This window comes from Pimephales promelas, chromosome 6 (assembly GCF_988280905.1).
Source record: "Pimephales promelas chromosome 6, fPimPro1.hap1.1, whole genome shotgun sequence".
NCBI lineage: Eukaryota > Metazoa > Chordata > Actinopteri > Cypriniformes > Leuciscidae > Pimephales > Pimephales promelas.
The window spans coordinates 35,362,503-35,383,848 of record NC_142774.1 but is presented as its reverse complement, the minus strand read 5'-3'; the positions used below and the strand labels follow the sequence as shown (position 1 = coordinate 35,383,848).

Below are 21,346 nucleotides of genomic sequence, written 5' to 3'. Positions count from 1 at the left end.
GCATTTAATGAAGTTATAGATGTCTTTTTTATGATTTGAATGGCAGGAATGTTTTATGTGTGTGTTAAAGCTAGTTTTTTTTGTTTTCTGTGTATATATTTATATACAGTCATGACACAACACATGATCACAGAATAATAAAGTAAAGCTGTAATGAAAAGGATTTAGTTCATAAACTCGAATAATGTTTGACAGTCTCATACGGTGAACGGGGAACGGTGAACATTAATATTTCACTTGAAGCACAGCAGAGCACACCTAAATGAGCGAGAGCTAATTAAAACGGGATTATATTAAATTTTCAGTGCTTGTGAGCTCGTTGCTAATTGGCCGAATCCGCGATCACGCGCTTGTGTTGTTATTTTTGTTGTCGACTTCCTGGTAGCAGAAATCATGTGATTATGTGACGCTTCCTGGAGAAGCTTTACTTTCACGTATCACTTTTGCTCTTCGTGAGAATATTTACCAGCAGCAAACATCAACAGCGTGCTTTTTTGCGGACATGGCTGACGGTGAGCGATCGCCTTTGCTGTCGGACAGTCGCGATGGAATGAGCGGGCTGTCACCGGTTGATGAGACCTACCGACCGCTGACCAAACCACAGAGTGAGTCAAACCTGATCCGCATTGACAGACAGTGGCTGTGCCTAAAACACTATTGAGCAGTCTACCTAAAGTACACAGCATGTGTGGGCATCGTAAGCTAAATTAAATTTACTGAATGGAGCGCTCAATCGCACCTGTGATGATCCGCACGCTCATGTGCTGTGGAGCAAAAGTATTTAGGATCACCTTCTTTATTAATTTTAATGTGACTTATATACAGCGTGTCACTCTCAGATCAACATATGTCGATTATGTGATTTAATTTGCAGTAATCTGTTACCTGCCGATCCTAAACACAGCACAAGTAGATTAGAGTCAGATTAAAGAACACTTGAAACGCATGACTAACGTTAAAGGAATCATGATTTTTGCACTCAGGCTTATCAGTGTATCTGCCCATGTACTATTGACTGATCTGCCTGAACATTAATAAACGTTTAAACTGACTAAATTAATGTTAATGTAATCATGTAACTATCTTCTACACAACACACAATGTTGCTCGTCTTGGTGAAAAAAAAGTTAAGATTAGTAATATCTTAACAAACAGAAAGTTATGATTAGTAATAATGAGGGGATTATGTTGAATAAACCTTTTATTTGTGCTAAATATTCTATCTATCTATCTATTAATATTTTGTCTATACATATGTATTCAGATAATTTTAGGCTACTTACAGTAACATTCAAGTATTTCATAATTTATACATTTAAGTAAAAAATTAAGTTTAAATGTAATTTCCATAGTGTAAAGTCTATTATGATATGATAAGTCTGAAATTGATATTTTCTTCATTACAATAATTGTATTTATTTTTAATTTACAATAATTTATTTATTACAATAATTTAACTTATTATTCATTTACAATAATTATTTATTTAAATAAATAATTCATTAATTTCTTTTTGTTGTCACAGGCATACAAATATACACAGACATACAAAGAGTTATTTACAAATTATTGCATAATATTATTAGTAGGGCTGCCAAACGATTAATCGCATCCAAAATAAAAGTTTGTGTTTACATAATATATAACACAGTGCACTGTGTATAATTATTTTATATATACTGTATATAAATACACACACATGCATGTATATTTAAGAAAAAAATATTAATTATATATAAAATATTTATATATAATATAAATTACATATAAATCTATATACAGTATATACATGAAAATATTTCTTAAATATATACAAGCATGTGTGTTTATATATATATATATAAAATAATTATACACAGTGCACCCACATATATTATGTAAACACAAACTTTTATTTTGAATGCTATTAATCGCGATTAATCGTTTGATAGCCCTAATTATTAGTAATAAATCTTTTTTTAACATTGCTTTGATAATGCATGCAATAAGAGAGGTAATAATATTGCAAAGCAAAGTCTCCAGTTCTGTATATTTCATTGTCATTTTTAGTGGCAGCATTACCAATCCTTTTATTTTCTCACTTTCTGTTTGCCTTACATCCTCTCTCATGCTCTCTTTCCATCCCAGATTTCCCAGCAGCGCCATCAGCTCCTCCCTCGTTGATGCTGGGAGAGGCTCCTCCACCGTACTCCCCGCTGGGCTCTCCGGAGAGCGGCAGTGCTTCTGTCATTGGCTGCAGAGTGTGTCAGTCGCTTATTAGTGTGGAGGGCAAAATCCACCAGCATGTGGTCAAATGCGGAGTCTGCAATGAGGCTACAGTGAGTTAACAAGCACATCCGTTTAGGATTCCATTCCTCAAACATACATGCTGTTTGATGCTTTAGCGAGGTGATGAAAACTGAACTAGATTTAAGCGAAAGACCATGACATCACTTCCTGATTTATCTAGCCCATAAAGAATGCTCCAGCAGGAAAGAAGTATGTGAGGTGTCCATGTAACTGTCTTCTCATCTGCAAAGTTACCTCGCAGAGGATCGCCTGCCCTCGACCTTACTGGTGAGAGAATTTATATTATCATAATTCACGATATATATATATATACTTTTTAAAAAATCTTATCAACTCCAAACCTTTGAATGGCAGTGTATATCCATACACCATGGTTAGATATTTTTACATTTTTGTCAGTGGATTTTAATAGATAAAGTCAAAGAAAATATTAGTTTTAATTATGAGTATTTTCAGACTGATCTCATGAAATGGCATATGTATGACACACCAATTTGTATTTCCATTTTTGGCGTGTTATCAACACGCATAATCGCTTTTCAGCGTGTTTATGAATGCCGTTGACTTAACGTTACATTACTGTATAAATATCCAACCCCAACCCCGTCCTTAAACCTACCCGTCACTGGGGTTAAAGAAGTAGTTTTGAAGCACTAGTTAAAAAAAAAACGTGCTGATAATTTACTCACCCCCATGTCATCCATGATGTCCACGTCTTTCTTTCTCCTTAGTCGAAAAGAAAGTAAGGTTTTTGATGAAAACATTTCTCCATATAATGCACTTCATTGGGAACCAAATGGTCCAAGGTCCAAGTGAGAGTTTCAGTCCAGCTTCAAAGGGCTTTAAACGACAGCAGACGATGAATAAGGGAACTTGAACCATTTGGTTCCCATTGAAATCCATTATATGGAGAAAATCCTGGAATGTTTTCATCAAATACCTTCATTTCTTTTCGAATGAAGAAAGAAAGATGTGGATATTTTGGATGACATGGGGTGAGTAAATTATCAGCAAAAGTTACTCCTTTAATACCATTTAGGAGTCTCTACCATCCTAGGAAAAAAAATAGCGCTCCCCTGATGTAGATCTACATTTTGCTTCGTTTCGCTCAGACATTTAACGGCGTGTATACACGCGGAATCACTTGGACATTTAACGGCATAGACATACGCATACACGCGGATAGCTCAAAATGCATATAGATAACACGCCACTTGACTTGAAAGTGACGTGTATGTTTACGCAAAAGTCATGATGTCATGTTGGTAATTTAAATGTTTTTTTGTGTGTATGTGTGTCTTTTTTGGGGGGATCAGTAAGCGAATTATCAATTTAGGTCCAGTTCATCTGGGCGCAGAAAGTCCGAATCCTCAGCCTAGCGGTGCCAGAGTTTCCTGCGGCCACTGTACTAACACTTTTCTGGTAAGAATTTTAAGTTAACATTTCAAAGCTCTTTTTTTATTCATTTTGCCTTAAAGGAGTAGTTCACTTTTAAAAAAACCTTTGCTGATAATTTACTCACCCCCATGTCATCCAAGATGTCCACGTCTTTCTTTCTTCGGTCAAAAAGAAATTAAGGTTTTTGATGAAAACATTCCAGGATTTTCTCCATATAATGGACTTCAATGGGAACCAAACGGTTCAAGGTCCAAATGAGAGTTTCAGTGCAGCTTCAAAGGGCTTTTGTTCATTTTGATGAACGAGTTTGAACAGGAGAGTCACGTACGCTCATCACAGAACAGAGCAAGGCGAGCATTTGTGCTTATAAAACGTATTTATTTTTTAAATGACCGATCGTTTCGCTAGATAAGAACCTTATTCATCGTCTGGTGTTGTTTAAAGCCCTTTGAAGCTGCAATGAAACTCTCATTTGGACGTTGAACCTTTTGGTTCCCATTGAAGTCCATTATATGGAGAAAATCCTGGAATGTTTTCATCAAAAACCTTAATTTCTTTTCGACTGAAGAAAGAAAGACATGGACATCTTGGATGACATGGGGGTGAGTCAATTATCAGCAAAAGTCTTTTTAAAAGTGAACTACTCCTCTAATACTATATCTGTAACAATGTATTTCTGTTGTTGATTTAGTGGACAGAATTTACAGATCGGACATTGGCTCGGTGTCCACACTGCAGAAAAGTGTATGTTAAATGCTATCAATAGACCTTCTTCTGTTTAGTACCACACACTTACATTGATTACTAGTAAATTCCATTCCTTTCATCAATATAGCTCATCGATCGGCCAGAGGTACCCTAGAAAGCGGAGTTTGAGATGCTTCATGTTGTGTTTGATCTTCATTATAGCGACTGCGGGATTGATTGTAAGAATAAAAGCATTTTAGAGTTCATTATTTCAAAGAGTTGCCATTTCAGAATGCCTGGAAATATCTTTACTCTGTTCCCTTTCTTTCTCCGTAGGCTGGTACGTGGTTGAATGCACAGACGTATAAGGGGATTTATGTATCCTGGGTATTCTTCATTCTCCTTGTGCTGATCACTTTGATCAGAGCTCTACATTGGGCCTGCATGAAAATCAGTAAACCACTGCACAACTACTCATAGAAGAGAGCAATGAGGAGCAGGAGGTCGAGTCCAAGAATGAAAAAGAAAACTGAGCCAAAAGGAAGGTTAATGGAGAGATGCTCTGTCTAAATGGGTGAAGAACTCTCAGTAAAAATCCATATTTCCCCCTAAGTTCAATAGGCAAAAAAAAAAAAAACATAATTATGATTCTAGATAATTAATTCAATTATTATTTTAATTCCTTTTGGGGTAAAAGTATAACCCACTTTTCACCCAAATAATTGAAATGTCAAACCCAATCTATCCACAATTCTAATGGGAACCCGCTTTCTAAACAATGCACACTTTAGTATTTCTGCATTGTCAGTAGGACAAGAACTTCTAGTTTAGTTGCAGAATCAGTATCTGCTGAAAGAGGCTTTTTTAGCCCTGTGAATTGACTCTGACATCATTGTGGTTTCACACATAAATACAGAAGCATTATAGTTAGAATGAGACCGTGGTTGAATTGCTGACAGAACTCGTAAGTGCCTCACATGACGGTGTGCTCTGTTGTTAATAGCCAGTGACATTTATAATTAAAGCCATTTATAATTAAAGCAAATATTGTCATATATATAGAGGAACTGCAGATTATAGCTTTATTGAAAGTTGTAGGGTATGAATAAGAAAAAAGGAAATGAAAACACGCCGAAGCATTTGGAAGGTTTGGGGAAAAGCAAAAGCAGATCTATTCTTTAGAAAGTGCATTTCAATATCACAAATTATTGGAATGTGCTATAGATTGAATCATAGTCAATAATGAAGTTGATTTATTCTTTCAATGTATTTTATTGCTTTTCCATGGATATTATTCATTGAACCCTTCCCTTCCTCTTTTTCTATCAGCATTCAGCATATTTTACTATGTATCGTCACCCTCAAAAACAGCTTAGGCACCAAATTATGCTTTCCGTACTAACTAAAAAATGTTCACATCTGACACCAAGCAATATTACAAGAGATTCTAGAGATTTCTAATGATCCGTGTGTTACTTTTGTTGATGCTGTTTTTTTTTTAAATCAAGCATTGCTGATTATTATATGTACCTGCCTGTGGTTATTTAGTTATATAGCTGCATTAAAACCTTCTACCTTGTATGCCATTAATAATTGTAGCATTACCTAGTAGATTACAGGCAGAGATTATTATTAATTTTGACTTAATCTGCGTAAACTTTCAAATGCTGATGAATGTAAATATTCATCAAGGAGCATTGCTGTGATTAACTTATATCTTCACTATCAGAAAACAAATATGCTAAATTGGTACCTTTAGGGGTACAACAGCCCTTGTCACTGGGGCAGTACTTTGTATTACCCCTAAAATATGTATATTAGTACCTTAGAGTAGTAATATGTACCCTTAAGGTTTTCCTAGACCCTTTAGGCAAAAATAAGGTACAAAGATGCCCCTTTAAGGGTTTTACCCCACAGTGACATGGTGTTGTACTCCTGAAGGTAATTTTTTTGCAATTGTAAACCTGTGCTGACCAAACGCATTGAATCATTTTTAGCTGAAATGAACTCTTTGCATTGCACTCTTTAATGGAGTATACAGATATATATTAATACTAATACTATAATACTTATATCTATTGAAGTGCAGAAGTGACCAGTAAGTTTTTTATTTTTTGTTGTGTTAATTTGTTTACATGATTGTGCAGTTGTACTGTGCATTTACTTGTTTAATTTTTGTTTAAAATGTATATATATATATATATATATATATATATATATGTAGTTGCACTACATTTTAACATGGTAAATCCCATCTTTGTCATTGTTGATCATTTTTGTACGTTCCTTTGTAACAGTTCCTGAGTATTTGTATGTGTTAGGGGTTCTGACGGTTTACAAAATTATGACAACAGATGTAATATAATAAAAAAAACTAAGGTAAAACTCATTTGTAGGATTTCCAAGCTATAGCAGTGATTCAGTGAGTATAATGTTAAGGTTAATCAAATGTTGATGCTCTTTTTGGCTAAATTCATTTATTAATTTTATGGAAAGCAACTTGCAGTGCAGATTCAAGGTATTCATTTTTATCACTTCATGGATTAGATTTTGAGCTACAGCTCAAATAAAACTGAATGAGAATGCCCTTCAAAAATAATGCTAGTACAATCTGTTTTGTGATGGTTGTCACGTAATGCGTGATTATCATTATTTATTACATATGGACTTTTTTTTTTGCTGTGACTCCTTTTAGATCTGACTGTATTGGGTGTACTTTCTTTTCAGAGGACTATGTTCAGAACATTTTCAAAAGGTTATATGTTGAAAACACCAAAGAAATTATTTAAATAAATCAATTTTAGATTTGTATTTATTAGCATGCACTTTAAGCAAAAGGAAATGTGTGCAAGTGATTATCTTTGTGGGCAGATAGAAGTTGAGTATAGGCTATAGTTATACTTAAAGTGCAACCTTGTAGTGCTAAATGAACTTGACTTTGCAAAAAATTGCATACCTAATTTATTGACAAAGTTTCACATCCTTGCAAAAATGTTTTAAATACATATCACTGGTAGCACAAATGTCAAAGAAAGAATTGATATTGTTTTCCCAATCCCATTACACAAACATCTGATAATCTGTTTTAATTTTTAGCTAACAGAATCCATATTTATTAGTTACACATGTTTCCTGAAAATTAAGATTTACCCAGAATCACCACAGAATGATTAGTCACTCAGTACATGGTTAGTACGTTTTATGAAATAATGACTAATTAAAGGTATAGTTTACCCAAGACACTTTAGTCATCGTTTACAGAACCTCACGTTGTTTCAAATTACATAGGCTACAGCACAGTTTTGAATGAAATCTTGGCAAGTCTTCACATGTCTGATTTATTTGTTGAGTCTTTTGACTCAGATCTTTTCAATCAGTTGATTCACTAAAACCATTCTAAATGATTCATTCAGGTACCTGATTGATTCAGTTCATCGTTTTTTTCTTGTACTCCACAGAAGAAAGCCAAGCAGGATTGGATTGACACGAGAGTGAGTAAACGATGACAGAATTTCCGTATTAGGTTGAACTATACATTTACATAAAAAATACAACAAAATTTAACTAGCCTTGATAATACCTGGTATTAAAATGCGTTTTGGTCGATCAGATCTCAGGTAGATGAGGCAGACACATACCTGTTTACTCTCGTGTATGTCTCTTTAGTCCATTTTCAACCACTTCTGTACAGATTTATTTAAAGGGAGGGTCTATGGGCGGGTAAATGTATGGGTTTTTCAGATCTTTCGATGGTGACGTTTTTTTGTGGGCGGAGCTTAGGTGGAGGCACAGGCAGAACGATCGCTCAGGCCGCTTCACTAAAGCTAGTTAGTTAGCAAGTATTGTTAGCTTGTTTTTTAACAATGACTGGAGAAAATCAGATTTTATATTAATGTGTAAGGTCACTCAGTGTCCAGGACCGCAATTGTTATTTCCAAAACTTATCTTTAATGGACTGAACCGGCTGTAGCCATCTACACACTCACTCAATGCATGGTCTACACACTCACTCAATGCATGGACGATCTGACAGGATTCAGTTACCTCGGGTGAGTGGCCTGACTTCTACACCTACCTTATAGAGAAACCGATCACAAAGAGAAACTGAGGGCATATAAATCTTTAGATGCCTATATGGTCCTGTACAAGACTTGTGTGTATTGGTGCGTTCACGTCACGTGCTATGGAAAATAGGATATGAACTGGTAGTGTCTTGCGTTCAAGTGCTTTTGTTGTCGTAATATGGTAAAAAGATGGAGATCCAGACCTGTTATTTAGTTAAAACTATTTTAGATTGCTTAAGTCATCTGCAACAGCAAGAAAATGATTTATCAAAACTCAAAAGGTAAATAATATGCTGTATATTTTCTAGATCATGAATAGTATATATTTTTTACCATTCACGACTCTTGCGGTGCTCTCCACCATTTTGAAAAGATCAAAGGTTATCTCATCTCAGCAACTCATCCATCAAAATATTCTACAAGTTGCCCAGTGGAAAATACCACTTGAGGGGGTATTCATGTGCATTTTCCACGTCGGCTTTTGGTATTATATAATCTGCAACTCTGCCGAGCTACATTACAGTGCGATTTTAATGATGTGAATATTTTCTAGAAATAAAAATTCCAGATACAGCATATTCATTTTTCATCAATTCTTGCACCAGACAACACAACAAGATGACATTTAATAATAGTAACAACAATGTAAGCTCCTTATTATGTAGCCGAATCTGTGCTGGTTTGTATTGGCCGCCTCCAGTTTTCACTTTGTTTTGCCGCCAGCTAGCGCCGTGACGTAACTGTGACGTCGGTGCAAAAGGGGTATAGACACGGAGAAGACGGAAAACCACACAGAGCAGGATGCTTGATGATTTTGTTTTTGCTCTGATAGCCGTAAGACCATCCAAGTGTAAATCCCATCTGGCTACAGCATCCATTAAAACAGTAGGCAGAGAGTTGGTGGTCTTTTCAAACACATTCAACCACATTTTATTTAACATCCTCCACTTGTGATCCGATCGACCAAAATGCATATTAAAGGTGCAGTGTGCGATTTTTAGCGGCATCTATTGGTGAACAAAAGTTAGGTTGTCTGACAGGAAAAGATGTCAGCGTCGGAGACAGCAGAGAGTAGCCAGTTAAGCAATGAGGTTTCTTTACAAAGATACATTAAGAAATTATGTTTACTTTATTATTCAATAAAAAGATATGTTATTGCAAAATTAATTGTTACTTACTTGTTCATCAATGTGTCATATTCGCTGACTTTAGCTAACTTCTTTGCACGAAGAACAACATAGTGACAAAATGTGCTCTGTAGTAGTTTGTCCGTTTATGGCTACTGTAGAAACATGTCGGCGCAATTTCAATGTTAGGAGATCAGTGGTGTATATAGATAGAAATGGTTCATTCTAAGGTAATAAAAACATAACGGCTCATTATGTAAGGTCTTACACCACTGAAAACATAGTTATGTATATTATATTGCATTTCTGTCTACAGATCCTCCTAAATATTACACAATGCAACTTTAATACCAGGTGTAAGCAGGGCCTTAGATCTGAGATGCAAATTGACTTAAAATACTTTTTTCTTATTTACAGAAACATTACCTTACTGTATGTCACCTGATTAATAATGTGCCCCTCTGTTTTTGTTACTACCACACACTCAAAAGGTACAAAATCACTGGTGTAGTACCCTTTTTGGCTTTTAGGGCTAAATGGTGTACCTTTGGAAAGTGCCCCATGACAGATTTGTACCATTTCTTCTGAGAGTGCAATATCTACAGTACTTAACAGTTTATTTTATTTGTTGAGCCCCATCATTCAGGGCCAAAATTCTAAGCATGGCTACTACAACTTCATTACCTTAACAGTGGTAATAGTTGTGTTTTCCTGATCATTTGGGCAATCCGAGTCCTCTTCCTCTCCATCCTCTTCATCCAATTGGAGGCTTCCAGAAGAGAAGCGCATGCGTGCCAGTGGTCCAGAACGTACCACTTTACCCAATGCAGGAAAGTATGGGTAGAAGGTGTCTGAATCCGAATCACTATAACTACCTGTGCCGAGTACACATAAAGAAGTGGGTCTTTCCGGGAGAGGGGCAGGACTTAGAGGAAGGTAGGTGGGCCTGGCAGGAACGTGGTGTCGAGAAAGATGTGGATAATATCCCAGTGGGCGATACTCGGATGCGTATGCAGCGGCGTTTGAGGCAAGAGTAGGTCGCTGGAATTTGAAGTCCGGTTGGCTTGAGGCTCGGCGCGGCAAGCCAGTCTGAAAGGTGGAGTCGTCGCTGTAATGGCCTGCTTCCACTCTATTCAAGTCCAGCTTCCTATTCAACCCAGGCCTCAGCCCTAGGCCTCCTCTGGGGTACAGTCTCGATTCGGCTAATCCCAGGCCAGCAGGACGGAGCCTTTCCTGCTGCTTCTGAAGTTGTGGCGACAAGCAAGAGGACGGCAAGGACGAGTGGGCAATTTGTCTGGGAAAGTATTGCAGAGGCAGATGGTTGTGATGGGTTTGAGGGAGGCGGTCTAGGGAGGAAGACGTATGGTCTTGCAGTAGGTAAGGGTGAGTGGTGAGTGGGAAAGTGGGCAGCACAGGGTGGAACTGGAGGTGGGGTGCGTTAGGGTAGAGGAGCACGAGATGCTGGGCGTTAGGAGACAATCGTCTCTTTGCCTTCTGTCTCTGGGCCCCTCTACCATGATGTTCTACTCCTGATGTAGACAGGGAACGAAGCTTGGGCGAGGCAGAGTTGCTTGAGAAGGCAGGATTTCTTGCCAATGACCTGGATCGCTCAGGTTCATTAGTGAACATGACTTCCATCGCAGATAGGCTGCGCTTTGCTACGCCTGTCTGTTCACTCTGTTGCCCAGCAACAGCTTGGCCAGGAGGTAGATGCTCGTACAGCTATGTGAGAAAGAAACATGAAGACATGTGGATTCAAATACACATCTGAAATGTAAGAAACAAGTACAATACCTGCATAGAGACATCAGTCAGTATGTCAGGAGAGGATCTGCACTGTCGAGTGTCATATTCAGACTTGCAGTAACTTCTGAAAAAAAGTGCAAAACGGGCTGTAGATGCAATGAAAAACAAACACGTACAGCACTGTCCAATCTTCTAAAGAATCTATTCTTGTAACTTATGCCTGCTATAGACTTTGCAATTTCATCAATCCTACAAGATCATTGCAAATCACACTGCACGATATAGATCTTATAAACTTGGGTATGACATGTATGTAGACTGTGCGATGCAAGTTAGAATAAAAGACTGACACATCATCAGCAGCTAGTGGTAAACAAATAGAGCAAAATAAATCACACTTGGCAATTGTGTTTTTATATGCGCTGAACAAAGAGGAGAATAGGGGCGTGGTCATGGCTAGGGAAAAGAGGCCAACTTGTCATGGCATGCCAATTTTTGACCACAGAAATCACCAGGATAGGTCGTCTTTCATCTGAGACAGCCCAAAATCAAACAATGTGTACCAAGCATTAAAGGGGAAAATGTCAAAACGCATCTCAGTTAAATGTTCAGAGACAACTTTAAACCAAGGTTGACTTTCCCAAAATATTTAGTTGGATCCTGTCCCAAATGGTTTGCTTGATGTCTACTTGTGGACTTGGAGTGGTCATCATTTGTCTGTCCATGACGTAGGTTTCAGAATCGTGCTTAGTTTGAGTGGCTCAATATACTGTAGTAACGTTGACCCAACCAGTGGTGTTAGTTAAGGCTACCTTATTGTATAATCAAATAGAAGACTGCAAGAGTGTTTGGGAAACCATTTTATATAATTGCTATTACCTTTAGTCCCACTAGTGGCACAGGAAAAAATATCCCACACAAAATTTATGCAGAAACGTTTTCTCAACAACATCCAACATAACATCTTACCTTTCAAAAGGCAAATGTTTCTTGCCTCCAGAGCCCACACACTCAAGAAGTTGCTTCTGTGTCCTGCCACTACAATACCACAACCGAAAGCAGAAAAAAAAAAATTGAAAAAAAAAATACAAGACAATTGTTGCTGAGGTCCATGGTGCAAAAAGAATCTCAAGTCTTGTTCACACAGGAAGTGATTTTATTGAATATTTGGATTCCCTGCCACTAGATGTCCTAATATTATTTGTGGATTGCATTACTGGCCAGAGCTTTTGAAAAACTAATCAGTAATGGGCTGGTATACACAACCATTCAAATATTTGGGGCTGGTAAGATTTTGTAATATTTTGAAAAGAAGTTTCCTTAAGCTCACCAAGGCTGTTTTGTTTGATTTTTTGTTAGATTTTTTTTTTTTCCTGGATTCTTTGATGAATAGAAAGTTCAAAGGAAGCACATTTATTTGAAATAGATTTTTTAAATAACACTGTAAAAGTATTTACTGTTATTTTTTTATCGGTTTAATATTAATAAAAAGATACTATTCTATTTCTACAATATTTTTCTCATGCAGTTTTCTGCTGAAAATGAATGTTTTCCTGTGTATATAAAATCCAGCAGTCCATGATGACCTGAACAAAATGAATGTTTCTCATTATGAATCAATCTAGCTCAGATGAATCAATTTAGCACAGAATGCTGACAGTTTCTGATACGGTTTTCTACACCTAATTTTTCATCCATGTGGGCAGAGACACATCATATAGAAGAGCAAAATCCCTCACTGACATTACCTCCATCTAGCCTTCACTTATGTCGCCACATTGCTGCTCATTTGCATCAAGTTAAACTATTCTCAACTTTATCACTACACACATGTAATGTCGCCTAGTTGTGTGTTTAGAAAGAAAGATTAGAATGCTCGTTTTAATATCTTCATTACACACTCTTAGAGGCTTTATGGAAGATGCTTAGTAAGGATCATAGCATAAAGTATTAGACAACTGGGGCTTCTTATTGCATTCCACATAACTAAAGTTGTTCTCTCTCACACACACATACCTGTATCTGAAACTGGATCCTTTGCTGGACAGAATTGACTTTTGATGTGACTTGGGCTCCTCCGCAAGTCTGAAGAAAGCGTGATACTCCACACACATTTTCCAAAACGCCTTACACACATCTCTGCTGGCCATGGAAAATTCAACAGTGTCCCTCCTCGATGGCTAAAAGTTAGAGTTGAGTGAATGACAGATTAAGATTGTTAAAGCATTTGCGATTTTAACAACTTTTTTTATGCTTTCAGATGCTATCTTATTAGAAACACATCCCAATACTATTGACTGAATACTAAATAATAATAAATAATACATTTTCCCTTCCAGTAGCTCAAAAGTAGAGGCCCCCGCTAGCAACATCAAGGTCATGGGTTTGATTCCCAGGGAATGCATGAACTGATCAAATGTGTACCTTGTAGGGCTGTCAAACGATTAATCGCGATTAATCGCATCCAAAATAAAAGTTTGTGTTTACATAATATATCACTGTGTGTAATTATTATATATATATATATATATATATATAAATACACACACATGCATGTATATTTAAGAAAAAAATATTATTTTATATAAAATATTTATATTTATATATAATATAAATTATATATAAATCTACATACAGTATATACATGAAAATATTCTTAAATATATAAAAGCATGTGTGTATATTTATATATATAAAATAATTATACACAGTGCACCCACATATATTATGTAAAAACAAACTTTTATTTTGGATACGATTAATCGCGATTAATTGTTTAACAGCCCTGAATGCAGTGTAAGTTTCTTTTGCATGGAAGTCTCTGCATACATGCAAATGTAAATGTATTGGTGCTGAATATTTATGAAAATAAACAAAAGTTGTGCATCTGTTCGCTTTTTTTTTTATCTGGTTTATCTTTCTTTTCTTTTCTATCACATTGTTGTCTCTCATGATAAATTGCTTCTGCTGTTCCTCATTTGTATGTCTGCCAGCTTTGGATAAAAAAAAAAACATCTGCTAAATGAATAAATGTAAATCTATAAGTCAGCACTAATGCTGCAGATATAATATATGAAGAGAAATATAATTTCAAGTGTTGCAGAGGAACTATTTAATTCTTTTCCCCCCAGTTTCCAAACAGTGGTCGTAATGGAGGGATAGTTTGTGTCTCACCCCGGTTTCAGTGTGGAGTTTGATGAGGAAATTTTTCCTCTTGAAGCTCAGCTTACGGATCTTGGCCCAGCTGAAGGTATTGATCTTTGTGTTTCCCTGATTACGGTATAAAATTTGTAAGAGAGAGTTTATATTTTGTTGATGTGCATTCTAATGCGTCTTTCAAATTGTGTGTAAATCTTAATTTAAGTTTAAGCCATATTTTTATACAGTACCTGAAAAACAAGTACCCCCATATGTGTGACAGCGAGGTTGATTCTCATGTCTTCTCCATCATGGGCAGGGTGAGGGCGGATCCCGTACATGTCCATTTTGCGGGCAACCTCCAGCAAATGCACATCTGATTCAGCAGGAGTGTGACTTCTGTCACCAAAATCCAAATTAAGTTAATGGACAAAATTGTTGATGTTCAAGTAGACATCTGTCATACATTATAAGAGCTGCATGTTAATGGAAATATCAATTTGGTATGCTCGTACGGTGTGTAGCTGTATGTTACCTGTGCTTTTTGTGAAAGCGAATGATTTTGTGGTCTAAGTACTCCTGGTTTGGCACATATTGTTTATTTTCAAGATGATGAGCATCTAACTCGTCATCATAATCCCCAATTTCTGCTACAAAGGTGAATAGAGAGGTAAAACCGTAAAGTGTATGCGATAATTAAACTGATAAAATTGGGAAGCTTTGTATTTTTCAGGCATGTAAACTTTCAACGAGATACTAGGAGCTACCTTGCAGTATATGAGAGACCAGCAGGGCGGCGCTGTTGTCATTACAGGTGAGGCTGCCGTTTGACAGATCCTGTTTGATCTGAAGGGCAAACAGATACCTGTATAAAAGAGGCAGCAGTCAGACTGAACTCATATCACCTATTACCATCTATATATCAGTCTATTTATCAGATAATCATGTGCTTGGGTTTTACCTGGTTAAGCCTCTCTGCAGTTGTCCTGGGTCAGGAGGGAAAAATTTCACTATAAAATGGAACGCCACATCACTGGTATCTATGGAAAGTACACAGTCTTTTGTGACCCATAAAAAAGCATTAAACCTACTTTACTAATAATTTTTAATATTAACTAAAGGCAAAGGATCAAGTGGACAGTGATAGTAAATGGATAAGCATTTGGGATGGTAAATAAAAACTTAAAAAATAAAATTAATTAGTAATTGGTGAATACTAACTTTTGAGACCACATATTCATAGGAGGGGATACAGAAAACATCTAGAAAGTGGGGTAAGATGTGCCAGGGGGTACATTCACAAGATACAGTATTATGTATTTTTAAAAGTATGTTCATTTGCAAAAAAAAAATGTTGCTGACATGCAGCATTTTTAGCTGTTCGTGGAGTTTTCTACATGGCCAGTATAATGAGTGCTATGTCAAAGTGTTTTGGGGGCAAGTTTTAGATTTCTAAAGAACATTTTTAAAGATGCCCTATTTATGGCCCATGCAGGTGGTACAGTGGGTAGGACTGTCCCCCAATAGCAAGGTGGTTGCTTGGTTCGAGTCGCTGTGTCTGCGTGGGTTTCCTCCATGCTCCAGTTTCCCCCACAGTCCAAAAACATGCAGTATAAGTGAATTGGAGAAGCTAGAAATGTGTCCAATGGTGTGTGTATGTGTGTGTGAGTCCCAAGCGAAGCCATGTAATGGGGTTGGGGAAGACCCTGTGACCTATCCTGGAAAAATCACTGCCAAGTAAATTGACGGACAGTCTCTCGTGTATGGCAAGTGATGACCCATAGAATCACTAAGAGTTGGGTGCAATTGAAATAGCTCATGACTGAATGATTTTATGGCCTGATGTTGCAGATGCTCTATTCTAATTTATATAGATAGCAGATATCCTAAAGTGTATTAATTTGACCTCTAAATCCCTTTTCCTTGCCAATAAAACTTGACTAAAATTGGCACACCATTCACCAGTATTATAAGTTATAAGTTAACATGCATTTGCTGAACAAATTATCAATTGAAAATTAATCAAGTGGACCTTGACACAAGACAACTACTAGAAAACTTACTTTTGATTTGCTTAGCCACTGGTTTCAGGAGTTCAAGCCAGACCTGTATAATAAACATTAAAACATGATTTAATTTCCTATAATTGAAGCATACAGATCTCCATTTGACAAGTGTGGATAAAGCAACTGCTTCAAGGGACAGTTCACCCACATATAAAATGCTGTCGTTGTTCAACCTGATGTAGCTCGGTATTTTCTACAGACTGAATTTATCAGTCATTATTCACTGATAATAAGATCAATTTTGATTTGTGATCAACTCATTTAGATCAATTTGTGAACCTGATTTACCCATTAAAGGGATACTCTACGTTTTTTCATATTAAACTATGCTATTCCCTTAACTAAGACAAGTTGATACATACCTCTCTCATCTCAGTGTGTGCACTCAATCGCTCTGGCGCACGAGACACTTTCCCAGTTCATTCAATATGGGCCAAGCAGAGAAGCGACCAAACACCTCCACGTTTTCCCTATTTAAATACAGTTACACGAGTAACTGAAGTGTTCCCAAGCACTTGCTGAGATATTTGGCCATACATTATAGTTATCCACTTTACACGTTTATAAAAGTTCAACGTTTTATTTTGTGTCACCACCTTGGTCAAATTACACTGCTCGAGTAACTGTATTTAAATAGGGAAAACGTGGAGGTGTTTGGTCGCTTCTCTGCTTGGCCCCTATTGAATGAACTGGGCTAGTTAAGTGCGATCAAAGTGTCTCGCGTGCCAGAGCGATTGAGTGTACGCACTGAGATGAGAGAGGTATGTATCAACTCGTTTTAGTTAAGGGAATAACATAGTTTAATATGAAAAAACGGTGGAGTATCCCTTTAAAAAAACATACATTCAAAAGGTCATCGCTACTTCAAAGATTTCAAAATCTTCAATGAGCAATGGCTATAATTTCTGTAAGTTTGTCATTGAAAGCTTATTAGACTTAAAAAACTCAAAATATTGCGTGAATCTTATGGGTCACTTTTGAAAATGTCTTTTTAGTCTTCAAAAAGGGTGAGCAAATGATGACAACATGCTTTTTTTTAGGTTGGTGAACTATTCCTTTAAGGGCTAGAGACTAAGTCTGCTGTTTATGTTCAAACTCTGTTATTGACATCATTGACAGGTCAAAGGACTCACATAGCTGCCGGTGTGGTGGCGGAACTCTAGGCCAAAGTACTCCTTCTCCAGCAGCTTTACATGACCACACACCTTATTGAAGAAATCAGAACCCAGAATCTTTCTCTGCAGGAAGATGAAGAAAAATAAGCCACAGAATACTTAAACATCGTACATGACATTTTATACTGGTCTCAGTGCAGCCTGCATTAATGTTACTTTTGATTGATGTGACTGCAGTGTTACTGAAATTACTCCTCGGATTTGCTTCGCTATTACTTCATGCGGGTGTTAATGAGATGGCGATGCCATTTGAGCAGAATGTGACCGTTAGAGCAACTTTCTCTGGTAATTGAATCTGCGGCAACTGAACTGCTCAAACAGAATTATGGGGAAGTCAGATGCTCCCTGAGTCAGCCTCAAAATACAGGGTTGCTATCTGATGAGTGTGTTTGTGGGCACATATGTGTGTGAAGATGTGTCACTAAACCCTGTATTTACTGTGACAGCGGGGCATATAACCTCCCTATTATCTTGTCAAAGACAAGAAACAAAAGAAGATAGAGGGATAAAGTCTACAGGAACAAGTGTGAGATGGAGAGGTTGAAACATAGACCACAGTACAAAAATAAAGAAAGATCTGTGAATTCATGACAGGGTGAAGTTACGTCAGAATATATATACTTTTATGTCTGAAGACATGATGCTTTAATGTTTTTTAATTCAGGACAAATGCTATTTTCGACAGTGAATCATCATTGAACATGCACTTTAATCCAGTGTCTGGGAATACAATCAAATAATTTTGCTATTTATACGCTATTATAGTATTTATTAATAATTAGCTTTTGTTTTTGTCTTTTTGTGTTTAAAATTTAGTTTAGTTTTATTAATTTGTGCTTTTGTCGTTTTACTAAAACCTAAACTTATTTTATTTCACTTAGTTGCCAAAGCAATATTCCTGTTTTTCGTTTAAGTTTTTCAAGTTGTATCCTCTAATATTTATGTTTTATTGTATTTCAGATTAACTTCAGCTAACGAAAATGCCTTTTAATAGTTTTAGTTAACGACAACACTAGTTAGTCATCTGTATTGAAGTATTTGCTAGATGCTCTGGGTGGTTGGAAACCAAAACAGCAGATATATCCCTCTTTTTATGTAAATATACAAGATATTTGACCTGTTTTTAAGTCTTTTCTAGCACAGCTCTCATCAACAAGCCTCACAATTTAAGCTAAGGTACCATTCATGTCATTATTTCATGTCATCATTATACGCATTAAAAAAACCCCATAAACCTCAGTATTAAAAAACAATAATAGCAAGCACCACTAAACTGCTGAAATTACATTCTGCTGACCAAATATCGATTAAAACAACGGATCATCTCTCTACAACCTGACATCTTTCTCTCTGATTTTTTGTATTTTTCACTGCCTCTATAGGCTACTAATTGCCTATTTTGCCCGAGGGTGTAGGGGAATGCTGGCGCGCTCTCTGGAATGAGGCCAGTACAAGCTTCTGTTCAGTGTAGGCCATGATATTTACCCCTATTCAGACACACACATGCCTCACGGGCACTAACTCTCTCACTCACTCATTCACTGATTCACTCACTCTCTTTCCTTTTTTTCGGTCCCTCTCCCCACCACCCTGACTTTATATCTCACCTGCTTTTTTCTGACTGGTAGGACAAGATTGTGCTGTGCAAAAGCAGTGAAAACCCCCAGGCACGTACACACACATACACACAGAGCATCCCCCATGAAGCAGAAGCAGATAATGGGACATGAAATGATGCTCCTTTACAAGCAAAACACAGAAAAAGTGAGAGAAACCCTTATACACACACACAAACTACAAGAATGATGTGTTGATAAAGAATATGGCCTGTTTTAGGGATTTTGAAATTAGGAAACTTTGATTTAAAAGAGATGCATTATTGCACATCAACAATATGTATTGTCCAATCCAATTATTTAATAGACAGGGAAAGAGACATTACAAAATGTAATTAGACCAGGCTTGTTGTCACACTTTTTACTTCACTGAACATTTCACAGGCTAGGGTTATTTTTGAAAGCCATTGCCAAATAGCTCTCAGTCTCAGGCACAAAAAAAGCTACACTTTTATTTCCCATAACAATACAGTTCACTGAACACATTCTGTCTCTTTCTGACAACATGCCTGAATAGAGTTGTCACACTATGGGGTAAAATTTAAACTGCAAAACAATTTTGAACAATTGATCAAACATAGGCCTATAGAGGAAAATGTAACATACAGTATATCAAACTATTATATGGGCAACAAGTAAGTATATGTAGCAATTTACAAACCTGATATTTATGAAAGCACAGATTATTTTCAGTTAAAGTCAGTTAAACCTATGTCTGAATGCATGCCACTGTGGTTTTATTATTCATTTGTTTAAACAATATATGCTATTGAATGTAGGTTTGGACACGCATGATTTTAAAAAGGTGTTTGAAACCAGCATACAAAATCATTATAGAAAACTAGCGTTTGCGTACCTTATAGTTACCTCAGACATAGTCCACTATGACAACTTGCCCCGTTCTGTATAAATATATATTATTTCTCACCTCCACTTCGAAAACTCTCTCGCTGTCGTCTAAGAAGATGACGCGTAATCGCAGTTTCTCGTTCTTGTTCTTCTTCCGCGCAGCTGTCCTGACAGGTGTCTTCAGCAACTCGAACTTATCGCCCATCTTCTGCACCTTTAGGCTTTAAACACCACACTTTTTTCAGGACAGAGTGTCCATAATGTGGATCATTATCGGTTTGATGCTGAGGTGAGGGAGTAGCGCGCGGCGGTCTCGTGACGACTGTTCACGCATCCTGTTCTCAAACTGAGCAGCATCAGCAGCACTACTGTATCTGATCTCAGTGCAGTGCATACACCACACGCGTTACAATCAAATATTGATCAGAAATACTGAAAAACTGTAATATAGTAATATTGTAAAATATTATTGCAATTTAAAAATAATGTTTTTCTATTTGAATATTTTAAAATCTCATTTATTTCTGTGACGCAAAGCTGAATTTTTGAAGTCCTCAGTGTCACATGATCCTTCAGAAATCATTGTATGTTGATTTAGCCTATTATCAATGTTGGAAACAGCTGTGCTGCTTAATATTTATTTTGTAACCTGTGATACTTTTTTTTCAGGATTCTTTGATGAATAAAAAGTTTCGTTTAGAAATCTTTTTTAAACAATGCTATACACTACTGTTCAAAAGTTTGGGGTCAGTACATTTTTTTTTTTTTAAGAAATCAATAGGCTACTTTTATTCAAAAAAGACGATTTAAATTGATAACAAGTGATAGTAAAGATTTATATTAGAAAATATGTTTTATTTTAATAAATGCTAATAATTTCAGCTTTTTATTCATCAGCTTCATATCACGTGTTCCAAAAAAATAAAAAAATAAAAAAATCATAGTTATAGTTTCAGATCAGCATATTAGAATGTTTTTTGAACGATCATGTGACACTGAAGACACAAGGTAGCCTAATGGCTAATGGAAATTCAGCTCTGCATCACAGAAATGAATTCAATTTTAAAGTTGACATTTATATCAAATAAATGTAGGTTTGATGAGCATTATAAACTCCTTTCAAAAACATTAAAATAGTAATGTTTCCAAACTTTTGACCAGTCATAAATAATAAATCTAAAAAAGTAATTA

The 21,346-nt window shown here is 36.5% G+C and overlaps 2 protein-coding genes across 2 annotated transcripts; one reads left to right on the top strand and one right to left on the bottom strand.

Moving 5' to 3' along the window:
- Positions 1–375: 375 nt before the first annotated feature.
- Positions 376–7,185, top strand: pip4p1b (phosphatidylinositol-4,5-bisphosphate 4-phosphatase 1b). Its single transcript, XM_039651865.2, has 7 exons — positions 376–605; positions 2,128–2,318; positions 2,450–2,556; positions 3,606–3,711; positions 4,379–4,431; positions 4,523–4,613; positions 4,711–7,185. Exons 1-7 carry the CDS (start codon positions 503–505, stop codon positions 4,852–4,854), a joined length of 795 nt encoding a protein of 264 aa, XP_039507799.2. The 5' UTR covers positions 376–502; the 3' UTR covers positions 4,855–7,185.
- Positions 7,186–7,328: 143 nt separating this feature from the next.
- LOC120463070 (FERM domain-containing protein 7) lies at positions 7,329–20,470 on the bottom strand. The gene is made up of 12 exons (XM_039651861.2): positions 20,235–20,470; positions 17,649–17,753; positions 16,513–16,555; positions 15,411–15,489; positions 15,217–15,314; positions 14,985–15,099; positions 14,701–14,848; positions 14,486–14,581; positions 13,328–13,491; positions 12,281–12,349; positions 11,360–11,435; positions 7,329–11,287 (listed from the first exon to the last, which is right to left on the bottom strand). Exons 1-12 carry the CDS (start codon positions 20,358–20,360, stop codon positions 10,235–10,237), a joined length of 2,172 nt encoding a protein of 723 aa, XP_039507795.2. The 5' UTR covers positions 20,361–20,470; the 3' UTR covers positions 7,329–10,234.
- Between the last annotated feature and the right edge of the window lie 876 nt (positions 20,471–21,346).

Coding starts and splice junctions, on each gene's coding strand:
- pip4p1b (XM_039651865.2), top strand. CDS start 503: ATGGCTGACGGTGAGCGATCGCCTTTGCTGTCGGACAGTCGCGATGGA. Junction 2,319..2,449: donor GAGTCTGCAATGAGGCTACA/GTGAGTTAACAA, acceptor TGATTTATCTAG/CCCATAAAGAATGCTCCAGC. Junction 4,614..4,710: donor TAGCGACTGCGGGATTGATT/GTAAGAATAAAA, acceptor CTTTCTCCGTAG/GCTGGTACGTGGTTGAATGC.
- LOC120463070 (XM_039651861.2), bottom strand. CDS start 20,360: ATGGGCGATAAGTTCGAGTTGCTGAAGACACCTGTCAGGACAGCTGCG. Junction 15,315..15,410: donor CTGCAGAGAGGCTTAACCAG/GTAAAACCCAAG, acceptor TCTTTTATACAG/GTATCTGTTTGCCCTTCAGA. Junction 11,436..12,280: donor AAACATTTGCCTTTTGAAAG/GTAAGATGTTAT, acceptor ACTTTTTTTCAG/AAGTTACTGCAAGTCTGAAT.